The 22,159-nt window shown below is 43.5% G+C and overlaps 1 protein-coding gene across 2 annotated transcripts in view; it reads right to left on the bottom strand.

The window, feature by feature from the left end:
* Nucleotides 1-4,449: 4,449 nt before the first annotated feature.
* Nucleotides 4,450-22,159, bottom strand: part of LOC147438400 (Methylthiotransferase) — a 104,145-nt gene continuing 86,435 nt past the window's right edge. Inside the window, exons 3-11 of one of the 2 annotated variants that reach the window (XM_086487698.1) lie at nt 7,018-7,109; nt 6,692-6,941; nt 6,502-6,621; nt 6,349-6,424; nt 6,065-6,273; nt 5,837-5,945; nt 5,615-5,707; nt 5,376-5,536; nt 4,450-5,298 (exon numbers count right to left, since the gene is read on the bottom strand). In XM_086487698.1, the coding sequence (XP_086343824.1) occupies nt 4,690-5,298; nt 5,376-5,536; nt 5,615-5,707; nt 5,837-5,945; nt 6,065-6,273; nt 6,349-6,424; nt 6,502-6,621; nt 6,692-6,941; nt 7,018-7,109 (1,719 nt within the window). In that variant the 3' untranslated portion in view covers nt 4,450-4,689. Of the gene's footprint in view, nt 5,299-5,375; nt 5,537-5,614; nt 5,708-5,836; nt 5,946-6,064; nt 6,274-6,348; nt 6,425-6,501; nt 6,622-6,691; nt 6,947-7,017; nt 7,113-22,159 lie in introns of those variants that run through there. The other variant, XM_086487699.1, reaches the window with a different exon arrangement.

The following is a 22,159-nucleotide window of genomic DNA, read 5'->3' as shown; positions in this document are numbered from 1 at the left end:
CGGTACTATAATCACTACACCACCACATGTGTAGTCCATGCGCTTGTTTGGGTTACTGTCCTAATTCCCCCTCCTGTGCAGTAGCATACTATAGAATTTGACTCCACAACAACAAGCTAATGCCTGTGCTGCACAACCTCTTGATGACAAAGGTGATATTGAAGATCCTAAGTGAACGGTGTGAAGAAGCATAATCCCATCTTGTTATATGTTTAAGGTGGGTTTAAGGGGGTTTTAACTCTATTCAAACAAGTTTGAAACCTTTGAGAGTGCCGATTGTTAACGAGTATTCCCGTTAACACGCATTTGCTAATCACTAGTGTTAGCAATTGTTGTGCATGTTCAGAAGACCATGCTTGGATTCAAAGCGCCAACTTTTGTTGTATGCAGAGTCATTCATGAGAAACCATAGACAAAGTTCTGGAACAGTATCTTGTGTTCAATTGTTTTCCTTCTTCCTTTCGTTCAATCATGAGAGAGGTGCATAGCACATATACACACAATGCCTTGAACAATTCACGTTGCACGTATTAGTCCCTGCTTCTCGACATATATGGAGTATTTAGATCAATTTTAGTATTGAAATTAGTCTGCAAGCAGTTAACAACTAACAATTTTTTTGTAGGTAAAGGTGGTTGATCGTAGATGGGCCCCTATAGTGGGGATGGTGAGGGACAACTAGTTTCCATAATAGACTTTAGACTTAGCTTCTCCTCTAAACCTTTTGTGGTGCTCAACTTGAAAGGGGTGGAGAAGCCTTACCTCTTAGTCCTAAACAATCAACATCTTAGTCCTAAACAACCAACATTAAGAGGTGCCAAAGTCAGCCGATTGGGGATTCAGATAGAGCTGTCGTATAAAACAAGTTGGACACGAGTTCAAAAAAGGCTTCCTTGGTAGTTAGGCTTGATGTAGTGAAGGGATCAAGATACTTGTGTTCATTAAAAGTATAAGTACTTACATTTTCTTCATTTGGTTTCAATTTATAATGCTAAAAAGTGATTGGCTGATCATTATGCATTAAAGTAGTACCTATTCCTCACCCACAAGCATCTGTAGCAACTAACAAGAAAGATTTTAAAACTAATGAAGCAGATGAAGTACACTTGCAAATGTGAGCATGTGTTTTAAGTTTATCAAAAGCCCTTTTGTTGGTTTTCATGTGAGAAGAAGTGCAATCAACGAGAAATTCTTTAAAAGTTTACAAGATAACCAGGAAGACCTAAGAACATCAAACATTGTGAAAATTTCAAGTAGTAGAACAATCTTTAATAGTAGAAAACCTTTCTTGTGACCTAGATATTTAATTTTATTTTGAAAAAAAAAATCTCACAAGGTTTGTGCAAAGTTTGCATACAAATGATTCTCACGCAATTTGTTAAAGACGATGCAAATGCTTTTTGTGTTCTTCATGAGATTTATTAAATTTAGATATCATCAAAGAATATAGTCACTTGATTTGACGATTAAGCAAGATTCTATTCATCATGCAACAAAAATACAATCTTACAAATGCCAAGAGGTATGCATTCTTATTTGATGATAACCAAAATCTATGTGAATGTTAATAAAAACAGTGGCTTGATACCACAATTGTATGTCACGACATATAGACAAATCAATGATATGCAAAGAGCGCAAACAAAAAACAAAGTAGAATGAGAAGAAGATCATGAACTAGTTAGCTACTCCCTCATACATGTATTTTCTTTTGCTAGTTAACTCAAAAAAACAAGCTTACAAGGAGAGGTACATTCTGCTTCATATAAGAAGTAAAGTACTTTATTAAATATAGAATTTGTGTGGTTTAAGACAAGCTTCCAATGAACAAAGAGCTAAATAGACTTGTTCTATATTGAGCTTGAGTCCTCGTCATCCACCTCTGAACACATGGTAAACACGCAATACATCATATTTCTCACCAATGCAATATTTTAGATGCACTAAAAATAAAAATCGTTAGTGAACTTCTATTCTCATAGCAATATTTTTTGACGATAAAGAGCTTTTCAAACATCTCAGAATAAATTTTAACTTTAGAAGACTAGATTTGAAAGATTTAAGCACTAGGAAGAAACAAGTCGAGAAAACAACATACACTATATGTGCATGAAAGGTCTCTAGATTGCATCTTGTAGTCACATTCTCGCGAGTAAAAATTCACTAGAAGAACTAACTCCTTGAGAAGGAAACAAAGAACATAAGCGTCCACTCTATGGGGGGTCGATGCCATTTATGTATTTTCATGCCATAATACGATGCTCCATATAAAGCTTGAAAACTCTGCCTCATTACACATGCAAGTAAGTGCATATTCCTTGTGCCTTTGGGACACCTTAAATGCTTTCATAAACATCGATGTTTGAAGAAGAGCAAACATATGGTTCTACTTATATTTTCCACAATGGTATAGCATGCACAATTGTACCTTGACAATCACAAGGACCAGGAGGCTTGAGTAGCTCTATGCAAGCTTTATATACATTTCATGAAGCAACACACAATCCACTTGCCTTAGCACTTTGCCATTAGGCAGGGAGTGAAGTCTACATGTGCACTTTAATTTGTCAAGGCCTAATAAGAGTGATAAAACATGAATAATCAGTGAATGCAAGGTTGTCTTGCATACCAATATGTGCTAATGATTTTGAAAAATGCTTTCTTTAAAGGGAATCTTAGCGATATGCTTTCTCAAAAAGGGAAGGCTAAGGAGACGAGAGGGAAAAGAATGCGCACAATCGAGCAAAACCACGGGCGAGGGGCACGTGCAATCACACAAGGCATATGGGCAGACGGGGTAAGCTCCAAAGAGGGCGAGGACAAGGAGACACAATAGCGCCACATGACAGCCTGCCAAGGTGCTGTTGCTGGTTTTTTTTTTTTCTCAAAAAACTAGGAGGCACCTTTGGCAACATGGGCTCTTGTCCAAGTGGTCAAGGCGGCGCTTGGTAGAGCTTCACGAGGTTGGGAGTGAGTTCAATGCCCAAAGATGGCAATTGGGCAATGAGTGAATTCAATGCCCAATGCTTCGTGAAGAAATTGGACACATACAATATTGGCTCGACTGCTTTCAATTAGCTAGAATCTTTCTAGATCCACCTGGAACACGCTTCACTTGATTATCCAAAGGCATTGAACTCACTCCCAACCTCGTGAAGCATTGGGCATTGAATTCACTCCCAACCTCGTGAAGCATTGGGCATTGAATTCACTCCCAATCTCTTCATTTTGGGCTTGGCTAACTCGGTAAGGTGGTCGGTTTGGTGGTGTACTACAGGAAATCAAATCAATTGTGTGATTATCCAAGTGAAGCGTGTTCCAGGTGGATCTAGAAAGATTCTAGCTAATTGAAAGCAGTCGAGCCAATATTGTATGTGTCCAATTTCTTAAAAAATTGGAATAGGCAGAATTTTGCTCTCTCTCTCTCTCTCTCTCTCTCTCTCTCTCTCTCTCTCTCTCTCTCTCTAATAAGCATAATATCAGAAAATTGTCCTTTTACTGAACTTTACACTCATCATAGGCCTAGTTCTCCCCATAAACCTAATCTGCAAATTGCAAATTGTTTCGTCCCGAGTTGTACTTATGACAATGCACTTTACTCATTTAGAGCTTGGTTGGAACTTGACCACAAAATTATCACATCTTTACAGATAGAAAGGAAATTTCACAAACTAAATCACATCAGGACATAAGTCATCAAAGGACTTGGTTTCAGTTGCACCCACATATATCATTTATAAGGCTATGGCCCCATTTGTTCTCTTGGTTAAAGCTAGTAAGAATTGCTGTTGAGATATGAAGAAGATGATACACTCCCCTGCCCAGCTCCCACCAAGTCCAGTGTCATATGAAGTCCAGGAATAACATTGTATGATTAGAGACACTGTTAAAATCAAATCCCCATTGATAAAATGGACGTCCCACCTACAATTTAAAAGTTTACCTCTAGTTTAAAATTAAAAAGGAAGAATAAAATGTTGGAAAAATTTAGTTCAAAACCTTCCAGTACAACAATTTCCCCCCTGAAGGTTTTCCAAGCTTATGACAACACGTTTGTTTCGAGCACTGCTTGATTGCTCTCTCTTTTGAAAAGAATAAGTTCCACCTTAGACTTCAAACAGAAGGCCATTTCATGCACAAGGTAGAAGAGACGTCTGTTACCTCCACACAGGCTCAACACGAATACAAGCCCCTATTCAGAAAACAAAAACCAACTTCCATAACATGGAATTACCCTGTTTTTGAACTAAAACATAACCCAGCTTGCCATTGATAGGAAGCAATCACTTTATTTCTTCAAAACCTTACTCATTAAGCTGATGTCCAGATTTACTGCCAGCAACGCTTATGGACGGACGAGAAAGACCTACCTATTCAGGACCCAACCTACCCAACTTGAACTCACAAGAAGCTCAAGTTTCTGGACCCTGACAAATCACTACATCTGCATTTGAGCACCAAAGCACGCATTGTTGTTGGAAGTGCCCAGTGTGATTGAACACCTGAGAAAACATTATACCCCATTCATTTGAAACTGCTCGGCATCTTTCTACATCGGCAACAAACACCTCGGAGCCAGTCCAGCCGTCTCATTAGATACAATCCTTCATGTCGCCCCCCTAAAACTCACGCGATAAAAAGACGTAGGTAAATTTGATACACAACCAGGCATGTTGCCACCTGCACAGTTTAAAACAACTTCAACTTGCAGAAGCATAGAACAAGGAATATGGTCACGCTCAGCAAAAAGAAGGCTAGCAGAAGCCAATCTAAAGTTTGTGACTTTCTTAGTGAGCTTTGGGTGGGTTCAGGCTTCAAACCATGACTAATCTCCTTTGCCTGTGTCTTTGTAACTGCCGCAAAAGTGGAAGAGGGTGTTCGTCTGACCAAACTATTAGATACACCTTTGCCAGCCATACTAGAAGTTTGATAACTGCAATCTGACGAAGAGCAGCTGTTTGGAGAGGCACTCACAAAACCTTGGTTGCAGCAATCCTCCTTTTCACAAACAAGTGCTTCACATAAGCACAAGGAGACAGGCTGCTTCGCACATGCTTCATTGCCCTTTTCGTCACATAGTAACATTTTGCCTTCATTAGAGATCACTTGTTCTGTGATATTGCTGTGAACTTCCACCTCTAGGTTGAGACCCTCTGGTGTTTGCTTATTTTCAGACAGAACTAGTTCACCCATCACCGACCATCTTCCCGTCGAGATAACTCTGACATGTACAGACCTTCCAAGTAGGCCCTCATCAGCAGGTAACAAGACTTGGACATACGATTTTGTATGGCCCACCTGCATCATGATACAAAGGACACTTGGCATGCTATCATACAATTAACTCACAGCACTCTATCGAACTTGAGCCATACCAGATGGATACCATCAGCTGCCAGATCAGTTACCAGCACTTTTACCACCCTCCCTTTTAGGTCATTATAAGGTGAAAATGACTCAAAAAGTGACGTCAACTTGCGGCTCCGCTTCTTAACATCTCCAGTAGGTATGCGCTTCATGCGAGCCGCAGGCGTCCCTTAATTGATTAGATGCAAGCAAGTCAACCACTTCTTTCTCACAGCTAAACCCAATCTTTTTTCAGATATCAACATACCAGGTCGCGGGTAAAATTGAGAAATGTGAACTTGTGGGAACCTGTACTGTTCAATCAACTTAATAGTTTCTTCAAAATCGCCCTCAGTTTCACCTGGAGAAAACTGCTAAACATTAAGGATTTAACTCAGCATTTGGGCACCAGCAGGCATGCAAAGTAAAAACGACCCATGATTTAAGACTCCTATCAGTATTAGCTGAAGTGCCGAAGCGGGATGCAAACCTGGAAAACCACATATTATATCCGTGGCAATCTGCATTCCAGGCACCAGTTTCAGCAATGTGTCGACAACTCTTCTAAATGCCCCGACACTGTACTCTCGCTTCATTGCCTGGATGAATGTGCAAAATAATAATACTCTTGCTTTATTCATCATACCTGAATTGCTAAATTTATAACAAACGATTTCAAAAAATCTTTTCAGCAAGAAAAGTTTTATGATGGATTTACATTAAGCACATTGTCACTCCCTGACTGGACAGGAACATGGAGAAAAGTATAGACCGATGGATGACACAGAATATTTGCTATCTCTTCCAGATGCTCTAAAATGTAAGGAGGATTAGTCATTCCAATGCGCAACATGACAGATCCATCGTTGGGCAGCTCTGCTACAAGTGCGTGCAAAAGAGTTGGGAGATTGGCTTGAATATCACGTCCTGCAAGCAAGTGTTCAACAACAAACTATCAACTCAATGCCTCTCAAGGAAGCGAATCGTGTGTTCCTCACATACCATAAGCTCCCGTGTCCTCGCTGCTAAGCCATACTTCTTTGACACCATCAGCAATCACCCACTTCAACCTCTCTACCTATTGACAAATAATCTCTTTACAGACGATAGGATTTGGCATCTGAACAATTTTCCACAAAATACAAAAGATCTTACCAAGGTTGCAACAGGGTAGCTTCCGAGATGACCACGTGCATGCTTAGTCTTACAGTAGGTGCAAGCGCCTAAACAGCCCACATTTATTGGTAGAATCTCCACGTACTTGTTCTTCCTTACCTGCCGTACATAAACTTTGATGACATTAGGAACAGTTTAAGCCCATTATCATTATTGGATATTTTTTTACCTTAGGCATATCAAGGGAAGGAAGGGAACTCCTACGAAGAAGTCGTACTTCATGGCCCTTCAAAGTCTCTTCTACCACCTCTACAACTCGATCAATCTGTTGTACACCGACGATGCTCACTCCTTCCAGATCTTTCAGATTTTTACTACCTTGAGGCACACACCCAGCTACAACTAAAGGTTTCTTGGCTTTTTTCCCTCTTCGAATTAATGTTTCCATAGCTGATTGACTTGGAGATTTCACTGTACAGCTGTCCTAAACATGACAGAAAGAGATAAACACAGCTGATTGTACAAAAAAATTTCAAGGTAGCAAGGGGTTCTCACGTATTTATTAACCACAAATCAGCATTTTCCGGTTCCTCCAAGATGGTGTAGCCATAAGCAGAGAGCTGTCCAGCCATATACTCACTGTCACTCTGAACCAAGCAGACACCACCACATCAGGTTTATGGCCCAGGGTGTACCTCTATGAAACATTTAACCCACAAACAATGAACAACAGCCAGTTAAGAACACATATTCTGGAGAAATACATCTATTGACAAAACAGCAAATGATGGGACATGCTAAGCACGGGTTTGCTATGCATTCGGGTAATCTGACTTATCCAACTGATCAAGTTTTGACATTCGAGTAATCTGACTTATCCAACTCATTAAGTTTTGACACCAAGGGCCGGACAAAATTCGATAAATGATAACAGAAGAAGAGGGAAGTTTCAGAAAAAGAAGGATATACGTCCCCGACTGACAGAGGAACAGAAATCCGAGTACCTCAAAGAGGGGAGTGCTTTGACTGTGCATAACAAAGGCATATATCCGCATGGTGCCCCAAAAAGGCGCACAGAGAACAATCAAAAGATAGGCCAAAGAGTTCAAAGCAGCCGAAGAACGCGGAAGAAAAGGAAAGACGAAAGCAGGGCTAGTACCAGATTGTGTGGGGACCCACCCGTACCAGATGGATGAAAGCACTGAACTTTGCCACGCATGGGGCAAAGTACGAGATCAAGAAGCCCTCATTTTCTTTGAAGGAGGAGCCAAGGCCAATGTTATTTCTCTCGAATTGCCGGCTCGACTTGGAATTACGCCCAAACGGATGGGGCCACAAGAGGAGGCTGTTCTAGCAGCACCCAGACGGGATGTTGCCATTATACCTGTCATTGGCAAACTTCCTTTGCATTGTCAGGAGTATTTAGGGCACGAGGACTTTTATCATGCCTTTGGAAGGGTGTGACATCCTCCTAGGAATCCCTTGGTTTTACAAGAACAACGCCGTGGTCGATTATAGGGCCAGGAAAGGTACTTTGAAGAATGAGAAGGGCAGAGATATTGTACTCGATGTAAAGTTGAAGGGCGAGTCCGTCCCACTTGTATGGCAGCCATTTCCAAATTAATGAAATCTAGTCTTTTTGTTTACTCGATCTTCTTGAAAGAACTGAATAATGAACAATGATCAAATATGTCTGAATTAGCAAAAGAAACGACAAGAATTTCTACATGCACAAGCTGACTGTTTCTCTGAAGGCCTACAAGCGAGTTACCTCCTCCTCGTCCTGAGGATCACACAATTGATTTGATTTCCGGTAGTACACCACCAAACCGACCACCTTACCGAGTTAGCCAAGCCCAAAATGAAGAGATAATGAATCAGGTATAAGAAGTTCTAGAAAAGGGTCTCATCCAGCCTAGTACTTCACCTTTTTGTTCACCAATGCTACTAGTATTAAAGAAAGATGGATCTTGGAGAATGTGCATCGACTATAGAGCTCTCAATAAAATCACCATCAAGGACAGATTCCCTACCCCTAGAATCGATGATATACTCAACAGACAGCATGGGTCCACTTGTTTTAGCAGAACTGATATGAAGAGTAGATATCATCAAATCCAAATTGCTCTGGGTTATGTCTACAAGATAGCTTTCCGGACAACTTTTGATTCGTACGAATATTTGGTTATGCCATTTGGCTTTACAAATGCTCCGGCGACATTCAACTGAATTATGGATAGGATTTTTCGAGAGTATCGATCATTTGTGGGCACTTTCTTTGACGACATCATTGTTTTCTCCAAGAATGAAGCAGAACACAGACACCATTTGCTACAGGTTTTCCAAGCACTGTGAAAACATAGATTGGTTATCGTTGCAAAAAAGAGCGAGTTTTTCTTGCGAGAGATACCATTTTTGGGACATATCATCTCAGCATGAGGAGTAAAGATGGACCCGGCAAAAGTAGAGACCATTCGTAATTGGCCTGATTTGAAATCATGAAGTTCGAAGTTTTCTGGGCTTCTGCTCTTATTATCAACGCTTCATTCGGAAATTTGCAGAGATTGCATCTCCCTTACATATTCTCACTCAATAACGAGTTCCTTTTACTTGGAGATGGATAGAGATCGCAACCTTTCAGACTCTCAAGGAAAAGCTGACAAATGGACAAGTGGTGGTCTTGCCAAACTTGAAAAAGCCATTTGAAGTTTATTGTGATGCTTGTGGTTGCAACCTGGGTGTGTTTCGATGCAAGAAGGCCATGCCATTGCTTACGAGAGCAAGATGTTTTCAAGTCCTGAATTGGTTGCACAAATTTACGGAAAGAGTTGTTGGCAGTTATCCATGCTCTTACACAATAGTGACACTATCTACTCGAAGCCGACTTTACAATCTTTACAGACCATCAGAGTTTATCTACTTCTTATCGTAGAAACAACTTTCGAAAAAGCAGATGCGGTGGGCTAACATTTTGTCACATTCCACTTCCAGATAGTCCATGTTCAAAGACAACAGAACTTGGTGGCAGATGCATTGTCTCCAAAGCCCTTGGTTTTGGCTATTTCCTCGATACATCATCGAAGCTTCGAGGATATGGTAGATCAGTACGCCACAGACCCTGATTTTTGCAAACATCTTTCATCGGATACAGAGTGGGGAGACAGTTGCACGCTATTCTGTCACAAACAGGAGCGCATAGCAATATAAAATAGACTCGGATAAATCGAATTTATCACTTATTATTGAAGCCAGAGGATATAGAGAGAAATAGATAGAGAGACAGAGAGAGAGAGAGAGAGAGAGAGAGAGAGAGAGAGAGAGAGAGTGAAAGGATCGACACAATACTTGGGACGAGAAGATGGGCTGGTCCCCCCCCCCTCGTAATAGTATCTTTATTACTGAGGAGAAGTCTATACAAATACTTGAACCGAACGTATTACCACGTTCGTTCTAGAATAAGACTTGATGGTTCCCGGAAGCCTCGGCTTCCTATTCCTAGGGCAAAACCCTATTCCAAGGAAGTTCTGTTCCTTATTCCAAATCCTCGAGAATCAAGGTTCTCGCCTTTGGATCTCACCTTCCACACTCGGGGCATGGCATCCCTGCAACTCTTTTCCGACTCTGTTTCCAGAGTCCTCTTCCCGCAGAACAACTCTGCTTTCCCAGACTCGGAGTCCTTACTTGGGAATCTCGACTTCCGGATCACAACTCGAGAGGCTACCTCTCTCCAATCCGTGGATCTACTTCCCAAACTCGGGTACGAAACCCTTGGGCTGATCTGGCTCTAGTTCCATAGAGGGCTTTTCTCTTGCACAGGCTCATGCCTCCTCTGCTCCTACTCCCTCACGCAGAGGAAGTACACCTGCAAACAAATACTCAGAGTTCATAACATGAAAATCGTTACCTTCAAAGTCTCGTCGCTCGAAACGCAACTTGGTTCTCGAAAAGCAATTCCCCGGAAGAGATCTCTACATAGAAAATCTTCTCTTCTAATCCTACACATAAAAGAGGTGTGTTCTCAGGTTCCTTCTCATAAATCAGCCCCGTCTACAACGTTATGGGCAGAAAACAGAGAAAAACAGCAGCTGGTCGCGGTGGAAACACGCTCCGTACGCACTTCTTTGGGAGGGAACTCGTGCACTCGGTCTTGGCGTCATCTAGTACACTCAGCAGGGCAGCCATGGGCATCACCGGCAACGTCTTCTTTGCGCCTGAAATCTGCAGCAGCATCTCCTCCTTGGCCATGGCAAAGATAGTAGAGCAATGGCTGCTCGCGTAGAGATCGTGGACGTTTTTCAAGTTTTTTGTGAGGTGCAACAGAATGAATGTTGTATTTTCTCAAGATTAGTGATCTTTATTGCTCAAGGTTCCTTTTAGTTCTTAGGGAAAGAGGGAGCTTTCCGTCTTATGGAGAATGCTATGATCACGAACAAAGTGAGTGGATAATGTGCGTGCAAGTGAATGAGACTGAGAGGAGGAGAGAGAAGAGATACGACACCCGAGAGGTTGTAAAACCCTCCTCCGAAGGCCCCACTCTTGTCGGCGAGAGTGGTCTACTTTGATTGCACAAAGGTGTACAATGCGTATGCAATGGACTGATGCAACTTGGACTATGCCGATGACGACGACGGTGATGACGACGACTTAGGCTGAAATCTGTGATCTTCTATTGGCTGAATTCGGGGTTGTCTTGGTGGTTGAAAATGACTGTTTTCTCGCTGTTTTCATGGCTGAAAATGATTGGTTTATTCGGGGCTTAGGAGAATATAAAAAAACGCTGAACTTCTACCCTGATCTAGCTGCGTTTTTCTGTCCTTGTCGTAGGCTGAAAACACTGGTCTTGCAGGCATATCCCAGGCTGAAAAACGCTGGAATGAGAGGTCTTCCAATGCTGAACAAAAACGCTAGAAAGGCTGGTTGCTGGTGTTAGTGAATGGGCTGAAATGTTGATGTCAAAACGCTGAGCAGAGAGGCTTGAGGGCGATAGGCTGAGGTGGAGACACGCCAAGGTGATGGCTCTGCTGGCGATACTTGAAAACGCTAATGGCTGAAGGGAGGTCGATCTACTGCTTGGAAACGCTAGGGTTTGCAAGAGAGGGCGATCCCAAAAATGCTAGAGGGTCTGAGTGTCTGAGGGGGTACTGCTGAGAAGTTGCCTATTGAGCGGGAAGCTCCTGCAGCCTCTTCTGCCATAAAGTGCTAACTTGGGTTTGCTTATATATTAACTTAGCAAAATTGCCCTACCTACTTTTGTTGGAAAGTCACTTAAAAATAATAAGTGAAAATACCAAAAATAGGGAAAATAGGCTAAATGCACTCGGAAATTCCCCTGACTGATGCTAATGGATTCTGATGGGAATTCCGATGATCATGCTGTGTGCAACCGGAGGATATGCATCTACACTCAGTGACTGGGCATGCACGGTCTACGAATAGACTCACAAAAGTCCCAAATCACCACTAATCTAAACTTGACTGGACTGACTGAACCCTGCTGTGGTGTAGCTTGTCCACGGACACATAGGGTTGGGATGTGTCACGTGACATCCCCTCCTTTTCAAAGTGAGGTACTGGTACCAACTGTATGGCGTCGAGGGAGATCGCCAACAGCATCCGGAATCCTGGAAGGGACTCTTCGTCGGCCCACTCTGCTGTGTGGGTCGAGCGGTACTTGAACTTCATAAAGGTCTGCAACGCTTGCTTCTTTGGGCCGCGCCGAAAGCGACACAAAGTCTTCTGAATCTCCTTCCTTGCTTCAACTTCGTCTAGAGTCCAGCTTCTTTCGTCTTCAAGAATCTCCATGGCTGAAAATTCCTGAAACCATCTCCAACACAAAACCATGAACATACCCATTCCATGTAAAGTGAAGGAAAAAAATCTTGTCTTCTCTAAAGACTGTGTATGCAATGTAGATGAACAAATAGACGGAGTGACAACCCATCATCAAACACATCCAAACAATGCGTTCGAATCTTTTCTGTTTGGTCGAAATCAATCAACTGTGGCAATTCACAACGGAAATGCCCATGCATGGTGCTCATACAATCATGTGCTCGTTTGGAAACTGTGTCATGCCAAGGAAGAGACATGGAATGTGACTTCCTGACAGACATACTTCTCAGCTTTTCATGAAGTATCCACATACATTCGTGCTCATCCATGAGAGAAACGTGCTCAACATGCAATATGTCATGCCTAGGAAAAGGGATCCCATAATGATGTTGACTAAAATACAGGAAACAATCACGAATGAAACTTTCGAACAATGCGTGCGTATCAATCATGCGAACACATAATACTTCCTGTGATGGCTCTTTGGGCCAAGGCTCAAGAGCCAAGATCGCTTCTTCGGGATCTATCGAATTTTCTTGTGGGGGATCTGTGGACCTTGACTCGAAAACCAAGATCGATTTTTGGTGATTGATCGAATCTACAAAGAGGTTAGCTTCGCTAGAAAAAGCATCAACTAACACATGATCTTTGTGAACAATCACATCCTCTTCATGCAAATCATCATGCTTGTCATTGTCATCCAAATCATTTAGCAAATCATTATCCATCAAATCATCATGCTTCTCATAATCATGCAAATCCTATGTGTCATGTTGTGGAGAAAAAGAGATTGAGAGAATCTCCTTATCCCCAATCCTTTCGACCTTGTCCTGCATATTAGCAATGAGAGATGGAGAAGGAGCAACGTCCTCTCCATGAATGACAATAGGAGAATCACTGTCGACATTGAGAGTTAAAAGTGTTAGCCGCAAATTTCATGAGCATCATTATCACGAAACCATCGAATGCCCAAAATCATATCACATCCTGAGAGAGGAGAAACAACAAATCTTCTAGTGAAGGCAGTCTGTTGAATTGCAAACAACACATCAAGGCATTCCTCGGTGATGAGAGCGTCCATACCAGGACGAAAACCAGAGACCTCGATAGGAGATCCCGGACTAACCTCGAGGCGGGCTCTCTCAACAAGAGAGGAACTGATCACATCATGCATACTACCTGGGTCAAACAATGACAAAACGGTGCCCCGACGTACGACCATAACATTTAATGAGAGAATCATCAATGGGAGGGTCATGAGAAACTTTGGGCACAATCGTGTTATCATTCATTGCATTGACAGATGTAGTGGGTGTTGTGGGTTCTTTAGATTCATTCGATTCAAGCTTAGCACGTGTTCTTTTTATGTGACCCTTAATGTGACAATGAAAACAACAACCTTTGTTGCTAATTGGACTATTTTCTTATTTTTAATGATTAAATCTCTTTTTTTAGAATATTTTATTATGTGCACTAAGAACTGTTAAAAGATTGTAGCTACAGGAACTGCCATCAAGAACGGATAAACTCTGATGTGTCATTTGATGGGTGACGGTAAACATCGCGAAGGAGTTTACGTAAGTTCGGTGGAAAGGGCCGGGTTACGAGTGCCTCTGATGCGTCACATGATGGGTGACAGGTGCATCAGTAAGGGGGCATCCCGTAGGCTAAGGAGGAAATCTGAACTGAGTAAGAAAATACGCGTAAGAACGCAAGCACAAGAATAAAGATGGGTTCAATGAAGCTTTTTACAAAAAGCAGGAACAGTCGCGGGAGGACAGATGTTTTCCCGCGAGGAATCTGTGTCTACATTGCATCTGTGTCGTGTCTTGCACCAGGGGACGCCTAGAATGTGTCCGTGTAGCATTATTTTAACTAACTGAGTGAGTTTTTAAAGTTTGAACAATTTCACACTTTATTTTATAAAGTGGCTGGTCACTTTAAGTAAAGTGGTCGGTCACTTTAAAGTGACCAGCCCTATTATTAATAAAATAAAGCAAGCAAAGCCCTTATTTTAAAAAAAAAAAGCCAACGCTAAAACCAAGGCAGGGAGCTGATTTGCGATCTCTCTCTCTCCTCTCTCTCTAAAAAGCGCCAAGCCCAGCGATCTCTCTCTCTGTCCTCTCTCTAGGGTGCCAGGGCTCCGCTTTTCGGCTCTATTCCCGCCGAGTGCCAGACCCTATAAAAGGGTAGCCAGCGTTTCAGTTTCAGGGAGCCGGAAGCAGCAGAAAAGCACTAGCGCTAGGATTCTAGAACAAAGACTGGCGAAGGAAACTGCAAGTGTTCGCGTGACGACTGAGTACGGAGGCCGATTCTCCGAGCAAGGAGCGACAGGTATAATGTGTTGATACGCATTGAGAATTGTTGCTTTGTGTGGTTTGTTTTGCAGGAATCTCCCGTCTTACGGGAAGGCCCTTCACGGGAAGTACGGCTTCACGCCTAAGCCTCTTACGGGAAAGTACGGCTTCGCGCTTAAGTCCCTTACGGGAAGGAACGGCCTTGTGTCCAAGCCCCTTTACGAGAAAGCACGACCTTCGGGTCTAAGATTACAGAACGGAGGGGTTTCCTCGGGTTCTCGTGCTTGTAAAAGAATTCTCCCTGAATAAAAGAATACTCTTAACGGGGGGGGGACCAGCCCATCTTCTGGTCCCCAATACTGTGTCGATCTTCTCCCTTCTCTCATGTTTTCAAAGAATTATAATTTTCAGATTTTCTAAGTGCTCGTGTACGCTCCCGTTTTGTGACAGTGGTATCAGAGCTCGGACTCCTCTCTTCCTCTGCAAAGAAGGACGATTCTGGGAAGAACGGGAAAAACCATGTCAAGCCAAGGGAGAAGCGTTGAAGAGGAGCTTCAACAAGTGCAAGTTCAGCTTGCGGAGTTGCAACAAATCTTACTGTTGCCAAACGTCCAAAAGCTTTTGGGCGGAATGAAGAAAACGAATGGAACTGATGCAGCTAAGCATCCAGACAACACTATTGGCGTGAGACCACAGGAGGCAAGAGAAGAAGAACGTGCCGAGGTGCACAAAGGATCTTCGGATCGGAATGAACGGCCTACTTCAAGGAAAGGCCACGAAAAAGCGCTCTCTCTGCTAGACGAGAGCAAGGACATCTCTATCTCATCTCCATCTTACTCTCCTGATTATACTTCTACTTCTCGATCATCTCGTCAGAAGAAGGAAGCAGCTACTACTGCCACTACCATACATCAACCTAAAGATAAGCCTCGATTCAAGAAGCAAGGTCGCAAGTCTCAACATCGCATGAGAGTCTTCAAATCAGGCGACAAGGACATCAAGTTCGAAACCTCCAACGGACAGAGAGACATCTCCAAAGCACTGTCCTTCATCAGACAGTTTGAAGTCGCCTTTACCAATGGGCACTTCACAGAAAAATCCAAATTACGCCATGTGGGGATGCACCTCAAGGAAACGGCAAGTAATTGGTGGTTAGCCAAGATTCTGGAAGGTTCTCAGGCCAGAACTTGGGAGAGCTTCAAATCTGAATTTTATGAACAATTTCTTCCACCTGACTTCGAGCAGGACATACGGAAGGAATGGGACTAGCTTGCCCAGAAGGAACATGAAAGGGTAACGGCTTATGTGGACAAGTATTGGTCGGTTCTTCTGAAGGTCACTCCCTTCATGAAGATTGCCGACGAGGAAAAGAAAAGAAAATTCGAAGCGGGTCTCCAACTGCAGCTTCGAAAGAGTATAAAGGTGTATCCGCATGATACTCTTCAAAGGATGATGGAGTCAGCAATCATTGCTGAGGATTTGCACTCAACTGGGACGCCCAGAAAGATGGAGCATAGCACTTACCGTGCAAGACAAAGAGTGGTCTACGATGACCAAGGGGGCCAAGGAAGAAAACGTCCTCCATCTAGGGACAATGATCATTCTAAGAAGCCAGAGGGCACTGGCAAGCGAACTAAGTATCTTTCTCCTACTCAACTTCAAACTTTCAGAGAGGAAGGAAGATGCTTCTACTGTGGCGAGAAAGGACATATGAAACCGGACTGCCCGCTAAGGCAGCAACGGCAAGAGCAAGCCTCTACGAGGCAAGAGAAAGCAAGGAAGGAACCCGCACCACCAAGCTCGAACTCAATTCCAGATGTTCACGGAAACACAGAAATGGAGAAAGGGAAGCGTCAACTTCTAAAGGGCTGGGGGTCTTTGAACAACCAACGAGTACTGATTCTTTATGATCCAGGATCCACGGATAACTTCATCTCCCTGGATACTACGGAACGATTGTGCCTCACACCGGCTCAGCTTGGCACACCGGTTACATCCGGATCGGCATTCGAGGGGTTGACAACCAATGCAACTCCCGTGCAAGGACAGCTCAATCTTCGGATTAGCGAGTACAAGGACCGCGAATCATTTTTGATGGCACCCATCGAGGGATGTGATATCATCTTGGGTATGCCATGGCACTTCCACATGACACCTATTCCCGACTATGTGGAAAAGACCTTCACTTTTGATCATGGGGGTAAGAAAATAAAGATTCAAGCTGATGCAGGAGATTGCCAGTTCCCAATTGTAAGCCATATCTCCATTAAGAAAGAAATGAAGAAGTGTGTTTCTGCTTACTTGATTTTTGCACAGGATAAAACTAGTAGGGACTCTCTCTAGTCTGGAAATTAAGCGTCTTCAATTTATTGAAAAGTACAAGGATTGTTTCACGGAAACACTTCCTGACGAACTCCCTCCGGTACGCCCGGAAGATCACCGCATAGATCTCATACCGGGTAGCTCGCCTCCCAATCAACCCCCTTATCGGGTAAGTCTTGCTCAGCAAGAGGAAATTTTGAAGCAAGTCAACGAGCTTCTAGAGAAAGGGTTAGTACGGCCAAGTGCTTCACCCTACTGCTCTCCAGTTCTACTGGTGCAGAAGAAAGATGGCACGTTTCGCAGACTATAGGTCTTTAAACAAGATCACAATCAAGAATCGCTTTCCGATCCCTCGGATTGATGATATACTTGATAAGTTACAAGGTGCAAGTGTCTTTAGTCGCATAGACTTAAAGAGTGGGTATCATCAAATACGGATCGCCCCTGAGGATGTCCATAAGACTGTTTTCCGCACAACCTTTGGACTATATGAATTTTTCGTAATGCCTTTCGGCTTGACCAATGCTCCTGCGACGTTCAATCGCATGATGGACCGCATTTTCAGCCCGTATCGAGCTTTTGCGGGAGTATTCTTTGACGACATACTCATCTTCTCTAAGTCAGAAGAGGAACATCGGAAGCACTTGGACTTAGTGTTTCAAGAATTGCAAAAGCATGAGTTGCATGTGAATGCAAAGAAGAGCGAGTTCTTTCTCTCAGAGATACACTATCTCGGCCATATAGTCTCTCACAATCAAGTGAGTATGGATCCTGCCAAGATCCGAGTGGTAGAAGATTGGCCTACTCCCACTACGGTACAGGATGTACGTAGCTTTCTGGGATTATGTTCATATTATCGAAGGTTTGTCCGAGGATTTGCTCATGTAGCAGGACCACTTCATGATTTGACAAAGAAGAAGATTCCTTTCAGATGGGGATCGAGACAACAAGGAGCTTTTGATCGGCTCAAGTACTTGCTAAGCCATGGACCTATTTTGATAGTGCCTGACTTAAGGAAACCATTTGAGGTTCATTGCGATGCTTCAGGCGATTGCATCGGAGCAGTGTTAAACCAAGAAGGCCATGCAGTGGCCTACGAAAGCAGACGGCTTAAGGATGCAGAGTTGCATGTATCAATCTATGAAAAGGAACTCACGGCTGTGATTCACGCCTTATCCAACTGGAAGCACTATCTTCTAGGAGTGGATTTTGTGATCAAGACTGATCACTAGAGTTTGCGTTATTTTCTTACGCAAAGGAAACTATCTGAAAAGCAAGTGAGATGGGCAAACTTTTTGTCTATATTTCACTTCCAGATCCTTCACACGGCTGGGAGTAAGAATGTAATCGCAGACGCATTGTCTAGGCGGCCAAGGGTGAACGCTATCACTTCGGTGTATCACCAAGAATTAGAAGCACTACCGGATTTGTATCCGAATGATACAGACTTCTCCACCATTTGGGGAAAGCTACATCGTGGAGAGAATGAGTTTCCCTATTCCATTCGGGACGGTTATCTCTACCACCATCAGGCCATATGTGTGGCGGAACCATTAAGAAAGAAGATCATGGATGAAGCACACGCTTCGCCTTATGTGGGACATCGGGGTATTCTCCCTACGACCCTAGCAATGGAAAGATATTTCGTTTGGCCTAGCCTTAGAGCAAACATTGATAAGTATGTCAGGGAATGCTTGGTTTGCCAAAAAGTGAAGTATGATCGGCATAAGACACCTGGGTTGCTACAACCTTTGTCTGTGCCTAATGAACCTTGGGAAAGTATTGCCATGGACTTCATCATGGACCTCCCTAGAACTCAGACTGGAAATGACGCGATCTGGACCATTGTGGACAGGTTTAGCAAGCAAGCACACTTTATACTAGTCAAGAAAACGATAAAAGCAGATCATATGGCTAGGGTCTTTCTAGCACATATCTTTAAGCATCACGGAATGCCTAAGTCTATTGTGAGCGATCGAGATCCTCGCATGACAGGAAATTTTTGGCGTGCCTTGATGGATAATCTTGGTACAAAGCTGAATTTTTCATCTGCCTACCATCCTCAAACGGACGGGCAAAGTGAGATAGCCAATTCCACAGTATTGGATATGTTAAAAGCTTATGTGTCAGACCGGCAATCTGACTGGGAGAAATATTTGCCTCTTGTCGAGTATGCGTATAACAATACCATACACTCATCGATGGGGAAAGCACCTTTTGAGATTCTCTATGGTAAGCCTTTGCTTCCACCCATCCTTTTAACTAAGGATAAGATCTTTGCAGCAGATGAATTTGTCCGAGATTTGGACACAGCCTACGGGCAAGTTAGGAGAGCTATTCTACGCTCTCAGGAAAAGCATACGAAAGCTGCAGACAAGCACAGGAGGAATCTCGACTTAACAGTCGGACAGTTAGTCTTACTCAAGTTTGAGAAGGCAAGACTTAAGAAACAAGCGTCTCATAAGGGGAAGGTGGTAAAACTTTTTACCCGTTATTATGGGCCGTTTAAGATCACTGAGCAAGTGAATGATGTCACCTTCCGATTAGAGCTACCGCCTAATTGGAGGATCCATAATGCTTTCCATGTCAGTTTACTCCGGCCGTATGTGGGACCGCCTCCAAGCCAGCCTAGTGCTGAGGAACCTCTTGAGGTTGAGGAAACAGAAGAAATACTCCAACCGAAGCAGATAGTAAGTCATCAGGAGCGGTCTCTCAAATCCGGAAAGATAACACGGAAGTATTTGGTTAAGTTGAAGAACATTCGAATCTAGATGCTCAGTGGATGACGCAGGAGGAATTAGCAACTTATCCCGAGATACTGGAGGTATATGTCCAAGCACTACAGTTGAGGTCAACTGTTTAGAAGCAAGAGGGATGTTGCTATTTCGACTATTTTCTTATTTTTAATGATTAAATCTCTTTTTTTAGGATATTTTATTATGTGCACTAAGAACTGTTAAAAGATTGTAGCTACAGAAACTGCCATCAAGAACAGATAAACTCTGATGTGTCATTTGATGGGTGACGGTAAACATCGCGAAGGAGTTTTCGTAAGTTCGGTGAAAAGGGTCGGGTTACGAGTGCCTCTGATGCGTCACATGATGGGTGACTGGTGCATCAGTAAGGGGGCATCCCGTAGGCTAAGGAGGAAATCCGAACTGAGTAAGAAAATACGCGTAAGAACGCAAGCACAAGAATAAAGATGGGTTCAATGAAGCTTTTTACGAAAAGCAGGAACAGTGGCGGGAGGACAGATGTTTTCAGCGAGTCTGTGTCGTGTCTTGCACCCGGGGACGCCTGGAATGTGTCTGTGTAGCATTATTTTAACTAACTGAGTGAGTTTTTAAAGTTTGAACACGTTCACACTTTATTTTATAAAGTGGCCGGTCACTTTAAAGTGACCAGCCCTGTTATTAATAAAATAAAGCAAGCAAGGCCCTTATAAAAAAAAAAAGCCAACGCTAAAACCAAGGCAGGGGGCTGATTTGCGATCTCTCTCTCTCTCCTCTCTCTAAAAAGCGCCAAGCCTAGCGATCTCTGTCACCAGCGTGTGACTACTATCTATCCTTTTTGTTGATTTCTTTCTTATTATCTATTTACTTTCACTTTTTGGAAACACCCCTCGGGAAATCTAACTGCCCTGCATTGCATAGCTAGTGTGGAACTGTCCAGAGGGAGTCCAAGCCTGAGGGCAAGAGAGCACTAAGGTTGGACAAGGACTATGGTTAGCCAAGTGGGGTCATTGACTAGCCAAAGTGGAATCCTTTGCTACAGAGGCTACATTTCAGTTTTGGATGTGGCCACAGTGTACAAAGAGGGTCGGATGACCTAGAAAGATATAATGGCAGCATCTCCTAAAATTTAGGGAACTGCTATTTTGGGACCTGAAAATGTCTTCGCGTCATTACGTGCAGTTTGACATGGGGATCATTTTGTTACTCTGTGGCCAAGTCAACAGAGGCTGCAGGTGAGATATTTTTAGACCCGAGGGTCTAAAGCGGGAAAATGCACAAATGAGTGACACTTGGCACTCTGAGGCCAGTTTACTACTTATAGAGAAGGCAAAAACGTGATTTATAGCTGGGAGGCTCATTTTTGCAAGTCTCTGTCACAGGTTAAGAGCTATGGAGTGCTTGCTTTCCCTCTTATGCACAGTGCGGTGCCAGGAGTGATGCCCTGCACGCTACGCACTGCCCTCTCTCTCCCCTTTGGCAGTATGTTATGCCCCTCTAGTGGGCTCTTCATTTGACCAATGTACAGTTGTGTGGGTTCATGCGCGATTGCCGAGGCAAGAGCCTCTTGCACAGGTACTGGATTAGCTAGCGGCTAATCCCCCCGCAGGTACAGGTGAATTCGGAGAGGTTTCACGCCAGAAATCTCGTCCGATTCAAAGGGCAAGTAGCCCTACAGGTGCGGGAGCTCGAGGACTTGCTAGGGATGCGACCGGCACGCGGAACGGAGCCCGAAACAGTGAATTACAGCCTGCTGTGTATTTTTGCAGGTTTAGGGTTTTGGCCCTAAACGGACCCTAATACCCCCAGGAGGTTCGGGGACGCAAGGGGACCGCTGTACAGGCGATCTCGAGCATTTTCAGGGCTGAAAACAGAGAATTCAGCGTGCTGCAGATTCTCGCCAGGTTTTGCAAAGTGCCCGTATGCGTCGGGAAAGTCGGTCAATGCGTGGGAATACTGACCGTGAAGGGTTCTAGTACAGTTATGCTGCCGAAATCGGGCTGGAACAGTGGAAATTCAGCCGAGTTTGTGCGGGGCAGCTTGTAGGAACCACAGCGTTTATTCCCTCTTTTGAACAATAAAGAAATACCGAAAGGGGCGCCTAAGTTAGGGGCCAATCTGGTGTCTGTCCACTCATACAGGTGCAATCTAGCAGCCTGTATCCCTCTCCCCTTTGTTGTGTCTTGAAGGTACAGGTAAAATAGACGACTAATAATGGGTGAAAGCTAAATCAAGGTTTAAAGTAAAGTCTACCGCCCTTTTTGGATTGAACAGGCCGGTTTTATGGTTCCATCGACGGGATTTGATCACTTTTTCCCATAGAAGTGAGCCTTGGTCAGTTTTTGGGCTTGAAGACACAGGGGATCATAGACCAGACACAGGGAATTGCAATTATGGCTGACAGACCAGATGATGTGACTGAAGAGGTTTCCTCTTCACAGGGTCAACAGACACATGAAGTGGGTGAGTCCTCAAGACCACCACAGACTGATGATGATATATTCAGGACCCAGT

This window comes from Adiantum capillus-veneris, chromosome 17, assembly GCF_014529385.1.
Source record: "Adiantum capillus-veneris isolate H3 chromosome 17, ASM1452938v2, whole genome shotgun sequence".
NCBI classification, from domain to species: domain Eukaryota; kingdom Viridiplantae; phylum Streptophyta; class Polypodiopsida; order Polypodiales; family Pteridaceae; genus Adiantum; species Adiantum capillus-veneris.
Note: the sequence above shows the minus strand (reverse complement) of the source record. Positions and strands in the feature narration are given on the sequence as shown.